Raw genomic sequence first — 16,854 nt, forward strand, 5'->3', positions numbered from 1 at the left:
AGTGAAAACCGATTTAAATTAGTGACTGCTGTTAGAAATGTTTGTGCCTTTCTGCTGCTACCTGTCAGCTAGAAAACTGTGGGAAACAGAGTTAAGTGTTACTAATTTTTGGCTTTTGCTTTGAAATGTCTTAAGTCCCCCTCTAATAATTCTGGCTGTGACCTCAAAGTTGAGAAACAACTGCTCTGGTTGGAACAACTGAATAAAGTATTCGACTTCATGGTCTCTGCTTATTTAAAATTTCAGATCAAATGATCAAGCAGAACAAATGGACAAAACACAACATAAAATAAATTCAGGTAATGTCTGACTTCTTGCAAAAACTTACATTTGGAAGGTGTCTAATTAGATAAACCAGATATTAGGCTGTCTAGCATCAGTTTTAATTACAAGTATGTGTCATCTTATAATAACAGAGCATTGGCTTATTTGCGTAAAATTTGAACAGTTTTGAATGTCAATCCTTAGTAGTAAGTCCCATGTCACTAACAGTGACAGGTATATTATGGCACCATAAAAAATAAGGTGTGCTGAGTTAACTTGAAAGATCTACCAGTCCTATAGATGTGTGCATGTGAGAATTATTTTTCTATTTATGGTATGTAAAGTTTGGTACCTGGAGGATGGCTATAAGTTACTTAGCATTAGTTCTGGTACTGCTGAGTGTGTGCCTGCATGAACAGAATGAACATAACTTCCATTCTTCTGATTTCTTTATTGATGCATTGCAGATTTTGTAGCTCTCTCCTTGTGCAGATACTGCTAAGCCAAATAAGAGCAGAAGCTGTTCTTTGCTTTTTTATAGTCCAGTAAAGTGTGAGCTCAGTCTGCTTTTTAACAACAGGTCAGAGGGGAAAGTTCCTGTAAATGTGGATGCTGAGAGTTTTTTTTATTTATTCCCTGTCCCTGTTATTTCTCATTCTTGGGGTCCTAGGGCAGTGGGTCACATTTAAGGAAATGTTTTCAATACAACTGAAAATTGTTAACTTCTGCCTCGTTTTTCCAAACCATGTGGTGGAAAAAAAGCTTTTTGTTCATAGGTTCAGTACCTGCTGTGTCTAAATGGATCTCAGGACACATAGAGACAAACATGCCATGCACTTCAAAATGTGTGCAATTCAATTGCAAGAGTTGTATCTATATGTATGTATGTACACACCTGTACTGTGTGTGCTGGTGAAGACTCTGAAACACCTGTCTGCAAAGTTTTGGGTTACCTGTGTGTGCCTCAGCAGTAAGAGGTGAATCCAGTTAGCTTGCATCAAGTACTGACTGCACTGCTGTTCCCAAATCTGACTTAAAACCAAGTAGGTTGGATATCTCAGCCTTGTGTTGGGATCTTTATTTAAACTTTTTGGATTACTTAGTTATGCTTTCATGAAATTCTGCCTGTCTGCTCTGGAGTAACTTGATTACTGCCCTAGAGAGATGAGGAAAGCTGCTCTTCTTTTTTGGTGTCCATTAGAGAAGCGTCAAAGCAGTGTTATTGGTTTTGGAAGAAGCAGCTCATTTTTCTTTAAAGTACTTTGATATATGCAGCAGAGAACTGGCTGAATGAGTGTTTTTCTGCTCTTCTCTACAGCTAATGCAGAAGAAGAAAAAGAAGAAATTATTTATTGAACATTGCTGATAGCAGTTCCAGTATTCCAGCAAGCTAACTCTTTTTGTTCTTAACTATTTGCAGCTTCTGAGCAGCTTTAAACATCTACTTCAGAGTGGATCTTTGAAATTCATCAGAGCAGAAGCCTTAGGCTAGAAATGTGCTTCCTTCTCTATCTGTCATATTCTATTCAAGCTTTACTGAGAAATACTATTTACTTCTAGAAATCAGTTTTTTATTTTGTGTTTGTATTCCTCAGGAGAACTGTCTGTACACTACAATAGTTGAACATAAGTATTCTAAAATTGGGTATATGCAGGTGTCAAAGCAGTGTGGAGACCAAGCACCACCCACACTCATTGCAAGAGGATAGATGGAAGACATTGTAGTCTGATCTGTATTACAGATAAATTAACTAAAATGTTACCTTTAAAAGGTAAATTTTATCATTTCTTTGTTAAATTTAAAAGTTCAAATGTTCGGGTTAGAAAATTTTCTATGAAGGTTTCCTAGGAAACTGATCCTTCTCATAAATGCACTGTTGGGTGAGGTGGTGAGATTTTTTTTTAACCTGTAAGAATTGAGCTTTGTTCAGTGCTGGGGTGGATGGAGCAGGTGTGGGGGGCAGGGTGGCTGAGCAGAGCGGGTGGTTTGCTGCCCCGAGGAGGGGTGGGTGCTGCTGGCACCCCGTGTCCTGCTCTCGGTGGCCTGTGTGCTTTCATTCCTGTGTGGCTGGAGGCAGTTCCCTGATGCAGCAGCACAGGGAGCAGCTTTCTGCCGAGCCACGGAGTTGCTGTGCAGTTGGTGAGCAGCAGTGGTGCAGGACCCTGTGCCAGGAGCAGTGACAGAGGACACTGGGGGTTGGATCATCTGGCAGTGAGCTCACACATTGCTCTGCTGGGTCATAGCCTAATAATTGTCACAGTTTTTTCAGTCTTCCAATATACAATTTGATTTTAAAATGTTTTTTTCTTTGCAATGTGGGATGTATGAAGTATCTGTACAAATAATTTTCTGTATGTATGTCATTTGCTGCTTGTGGGGAAATGGAGTTTTTGACAGAACTTGTGTATGCAGTAGCAAAAGCTTGTGTGAATTTTAAAAAGGCTCAAAACAACTAAGCAGTTTTTGAAGTTGTGTTACCTAATTCCTGCTTGAAGTGGTTTTAGAGATCTAAGTTTTTCTCTCATTGGTATGCAATTTTTTTCAAAGTGTTTAATTCTAGTAATGTTTTGAAAAAAGCCCATTTGGAATCCTCTTTATCTTCTGATTTCTGTGTTTTAAGGCTTTTTTCTGCTTCAGTAGCATCAGTAGTTCAGACATTGAAGACAGGATTGATGTTTTGGCTCCCAAGGATAGACACTTACCATTTTTCTCTCATTTAGTTGCAAGTAGCAGTTCAGGGGGCCCTGCTACCTTCCATCACAGATCTTCTGGTGGTTTTTTTTTACTTTATACAGCCTTTTGTTCTTTCAGTGATTGCTGCTCTCTTGGTTTCCAAGTGTTTCAGAATTAAAACTGGTCTCAGTTCCATCCTTAAACAGAGAGATCCAAAAAATTCTGTGAAAGAGAGTTGCACACAGAAATAAGGGGTTGTGTGCAAATATTTATTTTATTACAATTTGTGTGCATAATTTTTGCAACTTGGTGTAATTTGAGAAAGTGTGCAATGATGAATTGTAATACTTGATATGTGTGTAAATGGCATAACTCTTTTGTCTTGTGTGCAGAAGTAAAAGCAATCTGTATTAAAATCAATGTATTAAAGCTGAGAGGAAAATTTTTTTTATATGCCCAAAAAGGAATAATTTTAACCCTCTGGTTAAAAACTTCTATCTCTTCTGAAGGCTTTGTAGAGATGGTGTGAAAACAGAGGGAATGAGAAATATTCTTCACTTAAAAAATGACTTAGTGTAATTCCTTCTGAGGTTTTAAGTGCTCCCATAGATGCATACCAAGCTAAATAAGAAGTACTTTTACAACTGGGTTTGAAGACAAACCCTTTTTGGATATGTTCACAAGAACTTTGCATAATTTGAGACTGATTTGCATTCCGTCTATGTTGTTTCTGTCTGAAAGGCACCACTGCTTTCAAGACCATGGCTGTGCTCTTTTGAGTGCTGCTCACTGATGATTAGAAAAATTCAATTATTTCAGTTGGAAGGGGCCTACAGTGATGATCCATTTCAAGTGCCTGACCACCTCAGGGCTGGCCAAGAGTTTAACCTGTTGTTAAGGGCATTGTCCAAATGCCTCTTAAACACTGCCTGCCTTGGGGCATTGACCACCTCTCTAAGGAAGCCTGTTTCATTGTTTAACAATGGAATTGTTTGTTTGGTTCGTTTTTTAATATTTTACTGCATAGCTGCATCCTTGAAATATGCTAAGTGATGAATTAAAGAAACTGCCACCAGGTATTACAGAAGCAGTTGAATGAAATTGTAAAACTTCTCAGAAGATCAAAAGGAATGGTACAGGTTGAAAGGGGAAATCAGATCATCTTCCTTCTTGTATTTTAGGAATGGAAGTCAGCAGTTTTTGTTTTGCACAGACACAAATTCATAGCCATGTGTTATATAAGTGCTTTACATTTCAGCTAGTAATGATATAATGTAATTTAACAGCTGGGTGCTCAGCAAGAATGTACAGATGCTGATCTTCATTTGTCTTAGGATTTTCTTTGGTGATAACATGCTCAAGTAGGAGACACTGATTTGGCCCTTAACTGCAGCAATAGCTTCTTGCTTTGAAGTTTGTTGCCATTTATATTTCTCTGATTGAACCCCAGTAAATACAAATTCCCATACTTTTCTGCCATACATAATGTCCCAGATCTGAGTGACTAGTTTGAACAAAAATCTGATGTCCATTTAAAAACAAGTGAAATGGGTTGGCAGTAATTTCTGCTTCCCCCTGCATCCCCTTACTCTAGCATTTGGTGCTATAATTCCATAGTTTGTATATTCACACTGATGTAATATCTGCAGAATGATTGACTTCTTTGTGATATCCATCAGCATAGCAAAAAATTTCATATTTAGAGTGAAACAATTTTAAAATGCTACATTAAAACATTATTAAGAGTTTGCAATACCTGTATACCCGGATGGTTTTTTGCAGCTGTGTATTCCTGCAGTCAGGAGGAGAGGAAAAATGTCTGAGTCTGTATTTTGAGATTTGTGTTGAGATTTCAAGCCTGCAATATGTCACTTCCCACTGTCATAAAACATTTCTCTATTTCCCACTGCCTGGAGCTGGTGCTGTAGTGGCACCATCACAGTACCCCAGAAGGCAGCAGTAGGTGATTTTTGCTAGGTAGTGACATTACACACAAGGACCCTGGCACCCTGAATGAACCATTTTCAGGCCTCCTCTAAGGCTGAGGTCCTCAGTTGTTGAACACCTGTTGCTGCTCTTCCTGGTCTCTTCATGCCCACTAGAGTTACAGACTCTGACAGAACGAGGATATTAACAAAGAGGTGGTGAATATTGCATCTACCACATGTAGTCCTGTTGCTGAGGTTTGATGCTGGGTTTACATTAAATTTAGCCTAAGAAAGGACAGACTTCCATGAAGATACTGGCAGTTGAACTTTGCAGTTGAACTTTGCTAGCTGAAAGTGAAATTGTGTTCAGAGAGTGTGCAGTGTTAAATCTGATTCTGAGTGAAGAGAATCTTTGTAGTTATTAACTGTGTAGATTAGGTTAAGAAATCCTAGAATCCATTTCCTTGTTTGGACTAAATAAGAAATGAGGTGACCTCAGGGCACTTCTCATTCCCCTCTCGGTGAGAAAATAGAATCCAGGGAGATAACTAAACTAAATCAGCCTCCACTTCAAGAATCCCAGAAGTATTTAGCTGCTGTCACAAACGTCAGGAGACTCAGACCCACGTGTCTCAATTGCTTGTTCTCCTTTCCAGTATCTGCATCTTCCATGTCCAACCTCTTAATCATCAGCAAGAATTTGTGATTCCATGCACCAACAGTTGTGTGGTTTTTTTTTTTTAAAGGACTCTTGTTAAGTTACTTGGATGCAGGATAACAAACTGAAAATAATCTACTGCAACATTGTAGTAGAGACTGGCTAACTTAACTCTTGCAGATTTCACATTACTTAGTCTTGCAATGAAATACACAATTTTTAAACTTGAAAGCTTCTGTGTTTGCATGCTGGGTTTGAATTGCTGGTGTGAATATAATTTGGTGCTGAAACATACCCACTAACTTTGTTTTACGATGTGCTAAATCATTTTGACTGCTTGATCTTAGAGCAGTATAGTGCTGGAAGTTTTTTGGCTGCCACTTCTATTACTTGCAAAAATACCCTCTCACTTTTTTAAAACAAGTGAGAACATTTACCTTGGGAATCACTTGAATGTGCTATCCCCAGATGAGTAATTTCTGCCTTTTGGACATTTAGGACGAGAGAACTTGACGCTAGTTTATTTTTTGTGAGTGTTTTCTTTAATGTGTCTTTTGTTTTAATTTTATTTATGTTATAATATGTATGGGATGAGTTTTTAGATGTTCCCATGTGTTCTTCAGCACAGTTTATCTAGTTTTGAAAGAGTGCCCCTGTGCAGAAGCCCATCAGACAAGGTCAGTTCTGGCAGTGGCATCTCGGGGGCAGCTTGCGCTGCTGTGCATATCCAGGCATGGTTTGTAGGCCCCTTGTCTGGCAGTGTTGGACAGCTGTCCTGTGATGTCTCTGGACTAAATGGGGCAGCTAAAGGGAGTGATGGACTGCAGCTCCTCATGGAAGCAGCCTTGGGGCACTTGGGTTATTGTGATGTCTTCTCCCTTTTTGTCTCAGCTTATTTATCAATTGCACATGGCAGGTGTCTCTTACCCTGCTCACTTTTGGTAACATACACGTTGTGACCCTTGCTTTTGGTCTCTGGGCTTTGTGTGCCATGGTGAGCATTTTGCTGACTTTGAATCCCAATCTTTAAATATATATTTTGTATAAAAATTTCCTTAAGAGATCTTTTCTTTAAACTCTCAACAGGTGGGAAGGAGAAACCAAAAGCCAATGCAGAAGAGCTACAGATTAAAAAAGTTAAGAAGAAAAAGAAAAAGAAACATAAAGAGAATGAGAAGAGGAAGCGTCCAAAAATGTACAGCAAATCTATTCAGACCATCTGCTCAGGATTGGTTTCTGACATTGAGGATCAGGAAGCCAAAGGCATCATAGATGATCATCTTAAGGATTTCAATGGGAAAAATATGGATCCCAAGAAGGACTGTGAGTCCAAGATACCAGAGAACAGTGAGTTTCCATTTGTCTCGTTAAAGGAGCCACGGGTTCAAAATAAACTCAAAAGGTTGGACACATTGGAGTTCAAACAGCTGATTCATATTGAGCACCAGCCTAACGGAGGTGCATCAGTTATCCATGCCTACAGTAATGAACTCTCCCACTTGTCTCCTGTGGAGATGGAGAGATTTGCAGAAGAGTTTGTGGGTCTGGTTTTTAGTGAAAATGAAAACTGTGCAGCTTACTATGTAATGGGTATTGTTCATGGGGCAGCTACTTATTTACCTGACTTTTTAGACTACTTTTCGTTTAATTTTCCCAATTCACCAGTGAAAATGGAGATTTTGGGAAAGAAAGATATAGAGACAACGACTATGTCAAATTTTCATGCTCAGGTAAGAGGTTATGCATTTTACTTTCTAAAGTCATATAATGGTTTCAAACAACTGTGAACGGGTATTTTTTAGAGTAGTTGCTGTTAGCTCTGCTATATGGATGACACAGAAGACTGGAAACAAGGGATTTCTTTAAGTCAGTTCTGCATTATTGAAGATGAGAAGAGACATAAAATTGTTAACTGAGACATCAAATTGGATTTTTGGTGGGAGGCAAGTGTTTGCATGCTTGTGTGTGTAGGTTTCTTTGGATTTGTTTCTGTAGCTGAAGATTAACCATGAGTTTTGGAGGGTTAAAATGGTTTAGCTGTGGCTTTCTGGGTGTCTGAATAGTAGTATATGTCTGTATTGTCATAAAACTGAAATGCTTTAATACAGTGTTATACACAAAAACCTGCATAGGGCAAGGTTGTATTAGCTACATTTGTAGTTTGGGTTTTCTAAATCCATCCTCAAAGAAGAACTTGGGGTTATTGTGGCTGCAGATTTGGTCCTTATCCCTTTGCATTTCTCCTTACTTGGCTGGATTCTCTGGAAAGCTCTTAAGTTAAATGGAAGAATGGCTGGCAACTTTTGAATATTCTTTTATTTCAAAAGAATAATTATTTTTTGGGAAGAGATGACTGTATACTTTCTTAACAACAGCTGCTGATTAAGCATCACCTCTGCTGTTTATTAACTTGCTGTAGAAAATACATTTCTGTTGCACAGAAATAATTTGTAGCACTGGTTTTCAGGAAAAAATCTGTTTGATTTTCACCTTGGTGATGAGGTTATTGCAAAAAGCCCTACAGTGATTATGAAACAATTTATGCAGAAACTCAGTCCTGTTATTTATATCAACTTTATCTCACAGTTACCCTTTTAACTCCCATATTTGTGAACTTAGATGTTGTATGGATCAGCTTTAAACTATTTAATCTTCACTTTTGAGATGATTAGAGTTCAAGTGTAAGTTACACTGTCATCTCTTTCATGAAAACCATGCCTATTTTTTCCCTTTGGCTGCCTAGACATTTGCATAGAACACTTGCATGTATTGACAAATTTCAGGTGTGTGTTATGCATAAGGATATGCAGAACTAAAATGTTGCTGCAAGAGAACATTTGCAGTGTTGGCTGAGAAAATATCTACTGCCATGGAACATGAATGTTCTGTGAACTACAGTCACCGTTTTTCTTGAGTATGTAAACTGAAACACTAATAATAAAAATCATTGAACACATAATGGGCAGCTCTCCAGAGCTGCTCTTTGGCCAGTTTAGATAAGAAAAGCTGGACCTGTCCTTACAAGGATGTTCCTTAAATCCAGCTGGTTCTCTTGGGTTGCATTAACACAGGCATAGCTGTGTGCTAGTGCCCGCCCTAAAGAAATAGTTAATGAAAGCCCAGATTTTATTGTTGTGAATTATCATAGAATTATTTTACTAGAATGATAGCTTAAATTGTTATTACAGTGGTAACACTGATGTCTAGTTAAACCAGTCCTGTGTTCTTTGGGGTTGAAATCCTAATTGCCCATTTTTGTGTAAGTGAAGGAGCAGCAGAGAGAGGCTGTGGTAGATGAAAGAAGCTGAGCTGTGTTAATGCAGCATTCAGCTGGTCAGCTCCATTGTCTAAGCTGTATTTTACTTGGCTGGAGGTTTAGTTCTGGTATCTTCTTTTCCTTTGTGTTCCCTCATTTTTTGCCTTAGTTTTCATGGCATTTTATCACTTCTCAGTTTGTTTGCCTGACAGAAAAGGCTTGACTCCTTGTATTTTTGCTAACTAAGGGGTAGAGGGTGTATAAATAACATGTACAGGCAAACAGCAGACTTTGTCTTCTGTGCAGCATTCTTGTTTCCTGGAATATTTAAGTCAGTATCTTGGTTACCTAGTTATTTGTTCTAATTTTCCTTATGGTTTTCTTATTTCTGTTTTTGGCTGTTTATTTAGGTTTTTTTTTAATGCGGTCTGCTACAGTTAAAATGTTTTGTTAGCTTTGTATTCTTCTTTTTGGCATGCTACATTTTGTGCAGACTGAGAACATTATCCTGTCTCACTAAGTTCTTTGTGAATCTTTTAAAGGGATTCTAATACCTTGTTGCAGTATATTTTGATGAAACTTTAAATATGTTTGGTTTTCTGTTCCTACATTTCCCCAGCTTTGTGCTGTGGTGTTCCTTGTCCTGGGCAGCCTGAGCAATGTCTAGCAGCTGTTGTACAGCCTTAGTTGAGGAAGGATTTGTTTTCTAAGCAGAAAGTTGATTTTATCAAATCTGCTTTGAATATGTGTCTTGGACTTCATCAGCTTTAAGAAACTTGAGTATTCCTTTGGTAATTTTAACTAAAACATTGAAATGAAGCTCACTTGGGTACAAGAGGTTCTTTGGTGGTTTCTCAGATTGCATGTAGCACATGTAATCAATCTGACAAATGTAAGTATTTAAAAAGATCAAGAAAAGTATTATAAAAAGGAGAATGAAGGTTGAGCTAAGCCTGAAATGGAAAGTGTTCTAGAGTGTTTATCAATTTTTGTTTTTCAAGTTAATCCTTTTATTACTACTCAATTTTCCACTTCCTGTTTTGTGACAGATGTGGGTTTGTGATTTTTTTGTTTTTAAGTAATGCATATTTCTAAGTCATCAAATTCTGTGACAAGACTCAGATTGCATGGTAAATTCTGTTGCTGAAGTCGAATTGGGGTCCTCCTAAGTTTACCTGGAAAATCTGCATCTCTCAAGTAATTTACTTAGTTTTCACAATTGTAGAGTTGAGAACTAACTCCTTTCAGCTTGCTTCCCAATACACCTGTGTCAGATAGGAGTAATGTAATTTTACTTATTAAAAGATAAGGGACACAGATTTGTGAGAATATTTCCAGCAGAGAGGAATCTGGAACTGGCTCTTTCTAATGAGAATTAGCTTTTAAATTTTGCAGGGAGAGGAAATGGGGAATTTTTCATCATCCAGCTTGGGCCTATGCCTGAGTACTCCTTAAAATTTTTTTGCATTAATGTAACAGCTCTTTTTGAACTCACTGACTCATTGCAAGGCTTAGTCAGACAGTTACTGTAACAGGGCAAAATGGAATTAGTCTGGATGTCCTTGTAGCCATGAAGTCAGTCCTTCAGGTGGTGAAAATTTGTCTTGTAGCTCCGTCTTGCCTGGGCTCTGTGTCTGTGTAGATGGCAACAGCTGCATCAGTTACCCGATAGCCATGGATCTCCTCAGGCTCTTAGGAGGATTTGAAAGAACGTAAATAATCAGCTTTTGCCACCTACTTGCAGCTTACATCACTTCACTTAAGCTATTTAGTGCTGTTGAGACAAATGTTAATATTTTGAACTTTTTATTTCTTCCTCGTGCTGGGCAAGTGTAAGTTTTTCTTGCTGTGCTGAAACCCCAGAGCTCACAGTTGATGTTTAACAATGCTGAGTGCACTGATTTTACTGTCTTGCATCAGAGGCAACTTCTTAGTACAGATGAAGTGAAATGCTGCACAGTACCAGACAGTTCCTCTGCTGCCAAACAAGGTCGACTGTTTGAAAGCTGTATTTGACAAGTTCTTGTCTGGTGTGTTTGTGGGAGATCTCAAGGTGATTCCGCTCTTTACAAAGAAATCCTTTGTAAAGTCATTTTTTCCTTGTTTCACCTCTTATCCTTTTATTCTGATCTTTAGTGGAGAAGGCAAACAATTTATCCTTTTCATTCAGCTTTCTCTATATTTGAAGATTGCTTAATAGCTTCTTTTTCCCCTCTCCCTAGATCAAGTAATTTGAGTTATTTCAGTCTGTGATTGCATGTTATACCCTTATCACTCTTAGTGATCTCCCCTTATGTTCAATTCAGTCATCCATATTTTTTTCTTAATATATGATGCTAAAAATCGACAGTGTCTGTCTGGTGTATTGATGTCAAAGACTATGAGAAGATTGCTGCAAGTGTCTTGCAAATTCTTGCTTTTATATCTATTTTTTCCTTTTTCAGAGCAGTTTGTGATCTGCTGTAGCAGCAGCTTCTGCTAATTGAGTTGCTCCCCTTTTCAGGTTCATGCAGTTCATTAAATATGTATGTGAGTGTAGTTCTTGCTTTTGTTTAAACTGAATTATATCCTTTGCATTCAGATCCCCTCTCCAGTTTCAAGCTTTGTTAATTTTGATCCTTTCCTATGACTTGCAGTGTTGCAATGCCTGTGGGTTTTATGAGGATAGACAGCCTTCAAAGGAAGGATCCTTGCTGCCTGCCTCAAAATGAGGTAGTTATGTGAGCACTGACTAAACTGCCCACAGTTTGCTCTTATTAGACCATGTTTCTATAGCAGTTTGTAGAATATAGTGGAAATGTCAAATGTTAAGATGTCTATTGGTCTTCTTTCCAGCCATAGTAACAAAGGTTAGTTTGACTTGATTGTTTTCAATTTTTTTTACATGACTGTGTTTATTAGTTCTTACTATCTTATTTTCTAGGTAGTTGATAGTTGTATCAATTATCCAGCTAAGTGATTTTTTTCTGTAAATTTGACCTAGGCTAAATAGTCTCTAGCTCCTCTGTCTTCTGTTGACACCTATTTCTTTAAGATGATGTGCTACTGTCTTCCAGATGTGAAGAACTTGTTTTGTGGTTTTGAATTAGAATAATGGAGTGGTTTGTTTTGGGAGGGACCCCAAGGACTGTGTAGCTCCAGTGAGCTGCCATGAGCAGGGACAGGACACTAGACCAGGTTGCTCAGAGCTCCATCCAGCCTGGCCTTGAACACTTGCAGGGATGTGCCATCCATAGCTTTGCTGGGCAGCCTGTTCCAGTGCCTGAGCACCCTCACAGCAGAGAAATCCTTTGTAACAGCTCAACTTGCCCTCTTCCACTTTGAAGCCGTTCCACCTTGCTCTGTCACTGCATGCCCTTGCACACTGTCCCCCTCCAGTTCTCTTGCAGTCCCCTTTAGGTACTTGAAGGTTGCTCTAAGATCTCCCTGGGGCCTCTTCCCCAGGCTGAACAACTCCAGTCTGTCTGTGAAGAGCCTGTCTTCACAGGAGAGGTGCTTCAGCCCTCTCATCATCTCTTCATGGCCTTCCTCTGGTTTTGCTCCCACAGGTTGATGCCCATCCTGTGCTGAGAGCCCCCAGGCTGGCTGCAGCTCTGCAGGTGGGGTCTCAGCAGGGCAGAGGGGCAGAATTCCCTCCCTGCCCTGCTGCCCACAGTGCTGGGGTGGCAGCCCAGGCTACATTTGGCATTCTGGGCCGTGAGTGCACCTTGCTGGGTCATGTTCAGCCTCATCCAGCAGCACCTCCCAGTCTTTCTGCCCAGGGCTGCTCTCAGTTGACTCTCCATGCTGCATTTGTGCTTGGGATTGTCCCAGCCCACATGCAGGGCCTTGCACTTGGCCTTGCTGAACTTCATGGGGTTCACAGGGTCCATCTTTCCAGCCCTGGATGGCATCACTTCCTTCCTCCTGTCAGCTGCACCACACAGCTTGCAGTTCTCATTGATTTATTAAAGCTTTGTCTTGTTTTACCTTGCTGCCGTTGTGCTGTAGGTATGAGAGGATGCACATCATTCAGCCTGTTCACTTTAGGAAAGGTCACTCTAACAGTACAGTGTGCAATTAGACAAATGGCCAGAGCCAATCTAACGAAGATTTTCTGCCAAAAGAAGATGTCCTCATTCCTTCTTTCCTCCCAATTGCATGTTCTACTGCCAAGATGTGGTGCTTCTTGAACTGCTGAGTTCAGTTTGGTTCATTAATCCAGCAGAACTTCTTAAATACTCTTGAGGGATTGGTTTTATTACTGAGTTGGCAAATTACATTGTTGAAATGTGTCAAAGTTAGCTCAAGGATGACTGTGGGTCTACACAATCAGCTCCATTCCATAATAACAGGCAATTGCATCTTCAGAGAAACAATTTTTGTTAATTTTGTTCCCAGTTTGGAATAAATTCATGTTGCTATGTTAGCTGTGATGGACACTGAATAGTCAAATATTAATGAATAAGTATTTTAGAGGAAGACCTGTGATAGTAATGATGGTTCATGTTTGTGGTGTGGCTTTGTGAGGGGTTGTCCTCACTTTTTCAGGTTCTGGACACAGAGCTTGTCATTCCCCTTCCCTTTTAGCTTCTTCTAATACTATCTTCTCCTTGCTGTTCTCCTTGTTTAGATCTTGAACATTTCTTTTACAGAGAGGTTTTTACTGTTTAGCTCTTTAATAATTTGTGACATCTTGCTTGAAATCATTAGTTCCTTTGGTATTTGAGGGGAATTGCTGAAAATATTTTTAAAAGAAAATCTCATTGTTTAGTGCTTCATTTCCTTATCATTAAAGATTTGTGCAGTATTTATTTCCATATATTATATTCCTGAGTTCTAGAGAGAATTCTTTTATATTGGAGCTATGTCTTTTCAGTTGTGTTTCAGTAGTTTTCAGCAGAACTTTGTTTTCAGTAGAATCTGGTTCTTGCTTTTAAGCTGATCAAATCTTGAGACTGCATTTCCAGAAACTTCCAGTTGGGAAAAACTAGTTGTTGAATTTAGGTTTTGAATGACAATTGAGTAATGCCAGAACTGTAAAGACATCCCATTCTGATACCAAAGCCCTGACCTAAAAAAAAGGAAAAAAGTTGAAGGAAGGAGTATGAATTACATGTGGTTTAATAGTAGAAAGCAGCCAAACAGATTAAGGAGTATTTGTAAAATCAGAGCAACTTTGATGAATGTTTGTTCAGTGTTAACTCCCATTTGAAACTGGAAGTATAAGGAGGCATTTAAGGATTTAAATGAAATTTTCAAGGAACAGAAAACCTCTCGGGCACTTCACTGAAATGCATCAAGTTAGCAGGAGTGGCAATGGCCTCTTCATGGCTGCAGTGTTTGAGATGAACCCTGACTCTGAAATGAGATTTTTCTGTTCTGAGATACCAGTGTGTAAGTGCATTGCTTGTGCACTTCTGCAGCAAAACCCTCCATGTCCTTGCATATTCTTAGGTGGTGCAATGTTTTTGGGTTTTTGGTCTTTGGTGGGACTTCATGGGTTTCTTAAAATTGAGTTCAGTTGCTGGATAATTTTGTTTGTTGTTGGTTATTTTTTTTTCTCTGAAGACTTTTCTCAGCCTTTTTTTGGTTTTAAAGGTGAAAAATTGAAATAAATTTAAACCATAAAATCCTAGGAAAATGAAGAAGTTTCAAATAAGAAAAAAAACCTCCTCCACCTAAACCCCACAACAACCTACACCCTACTATATTAAAAATAGGAATTCAGTTGTTATGTGCCCCAGTTTACATTTTTGAAATTCCTCTCTTGACATGCATGGTTTCTCTGCATTGTTCCCTCCACTTTGTGACTTATTCAAACACAGAATCTTTAACATACAGTGTCTAAAATGTTTCCACTTGTAGGATGATATTTCTGAAATGTATTTTTGATATATATATATATATATATATATATATCTGTATTTTTGCATTTAGACTTCACATTCTTGTCAGACACCAAGACATTTCTGTCAAAACATTTGCTATTGCATTAAAAAATCAGTTGAGGCCGTGCGAGTCACAGAAGCAGATAATTCTCAAGTTTTACTAATTGTGGATTCAGGGTGCTTTTACTGTGACAATTTTCCATTACTGTGGTGCAAGAGAATGACACAGTCTCCTTTTGTGTGTTTTTAGGTGACATACTTCAAATGTAAGCTACATGAGAAGAAAGAAGTTAGGATGTCATATTTATCATTTTATGTTTTTATCTCTTTTACCTGTCCATGGTATTATACTGCATGTATTTGGTGGTTTGTGTGTGTTCATTCCTGACCACATGCTGGAAAAGCAGCATGTCCTTGATTTCTCCTTTTATTATGGATTTAAATTGTTCCAGTTTTGAGCAAGTCTGTAAAATTCTAAAAACCTAGTCACACTGTAAGCTGTGAAATTGCATCTAGGAAGATTTGTTTTATAGAAGGTGTGTGTGTGTATATGTATATAAAATGCTTCATATATGTAGTGCTCTATTAGCAGTCAGTGCATAATTTAATATAGAATTTGATAAGTACTGGGTTTAGTACATCAATATTGTTTTTGTGAGTTTAGAAATACATGGAGCAATCTGTTTGTCTTCCTGTGAACAAAACAGCCAAAGGATACTGACAGTAATAGGAAGGGAAGATGTTGCTGTTGTCTAATATGCCATAGGTTATATTTATTTGGTTGTTGTCTTTATTTGGATTAATTTTAGGTTTGTCATTGGTCAGACATCAATGGGAGGTTTTGTTGAAATGAAAATTAGCTCCTCACTAAGAATGACCCCACCTTTTTATGCATGCTTTTCTAAGCCTTTAGCCTAATCTAAGGTAATGCAGTTCAAGCATGACCCTCTTCTCTAAGACTGGAGTTTAGGATGCTACAACCCAGCTCATGGAAGACATGAGATAGGAGTTGTTTTTCACTTCCCAAAGCTGCTTCATCTTTCAAAATCTCTTGTTCTTCCTGGCCAGGCATTAGTATGTATGACCTGTGTCTTTATTTTTTATTTTATAAAACAGAGAAATTTTTTAGGTAATTCCTGGGTTAAATTCAGATCAGTTCCCTAGGCTTGCTCCCTGTCCATCTTCAGAGGACCTAATGCTCTCAGGAAAGAAGGGAAAAGAGAGCAAATCTTGCCCTTTGATCACCAACATGGATATATTTCCTGCTTATACTGGGTCTGGATGGGTTAATTTTCTTTGTGGACTGTGTTTTGGGTTTGTGACTAAAGCTGTTGGTAACACGTTGGTGTTTTGGCTATTGCTGAGCATCACTGGCACAGTGTCAAGGCTTCAGGACCACCCCCCCGGTGAGTAGGCTGGGGTGGGCAAGAAGCTGGAGGGGACATGGTTGGGACAGCTGGCCCCAAGTGACTCTGAGGACATTCTGTGCTGTGGGACATCAAAAAAACCTGAGGGCCCTGATGGCTTGGCTGGAAGGTGCCTGTTGTTTGGGACTGCTGGGCATCAGTCTGCTTGTGGGAGCTGGTGAGTGGTGGAGAACACTCAAAAAACTTGGTGGTTTTCCTTCCTCAGTTTTGTCTCCCCTGAATAAACTCTGTTTAACTGGGCCCATACATTTCCTTGCTTTTTCTGTTCTCTCCCATGTCTCACAACAGTGGGAGGTGGGTGAGCAGGGCCTGTAAGATCAGTATCTGCTGCCTGGGGTTAAGCCACTGCAGAGTTCTTAATCACTCAGACACTTCATTCTGTATTTGCAATGATGTGGTTCTGAATATGGTGTCAGAATAACCACTCATCATTTGTAACTTTGACATTATTTAGGCATTCATATTGGATTTCTTCACCTGAGCTGGATCTTGAGAAGCGATTGTACTGCCTTGTGGTCAAGGGAGGGTGGTTGGTCAGGCAGCTGGGGGTGAAAGGGCTTGGACAAACAGTGCTTGAAAAAGCTGTGCTCATTTTTCAGTTGTAACTTTCAGTGGCATGGGATTTTTTGGGAACAAATGAAAAATTTCTTAATTGATCCTTCTTTAAGCAAGCATTATGCTGCAGCTAAATACTTGCTGGCTTTAGGTTTCTTTACCAGCACCTAGTGGTATATAAGCCAGATGGGTGGGCTGATCCAGCTGGAAGCTTCACAGCTT

General features: G+C 39.0%; 1 protein-coding gene across 3 annotated transcripts in view; it reads left to right on the top strand.

The window, feature by feature from the left end:
* Positions 1–16,854, top strand: part of RSBN1L (round spermatid basic protein 1 like) — a 46,631-nt gene that overhangs the window by 15,262 nt on the left and 14,515 nt on the right. For 2 of the 3 annotated variants that reach the window (XM_064702919.1, XM_064702923.1), the window contains exon 3: positions 6,611–7,254. In XM_064702919.1, the coding sequence (XP_064558989.1) occupies positions 6,611–7,254 (644 nt within the window). The remainder of the gene's footprint in view (positions 1–6,610; positions 7,255–16,854) is intronic. The other variant, XM_064702922.1, reaches the window with a different exon arrangement.

Source organism: Zonotrichia leucophrys, chromosome 1A, assembly GCF_028769735.1.
Source record: "Zonotrichia leucophrys gambelii isolate GWCS_2022_RI chromosome 1A, RI_Zleu_2.0, whole genome shotgun sequence".
NCBI lineage: Eukaryota > Metazoa > Chordata > Aves > Passeriformes > Passerellidae > Zonotrichia > Zonotrichia leucophrys.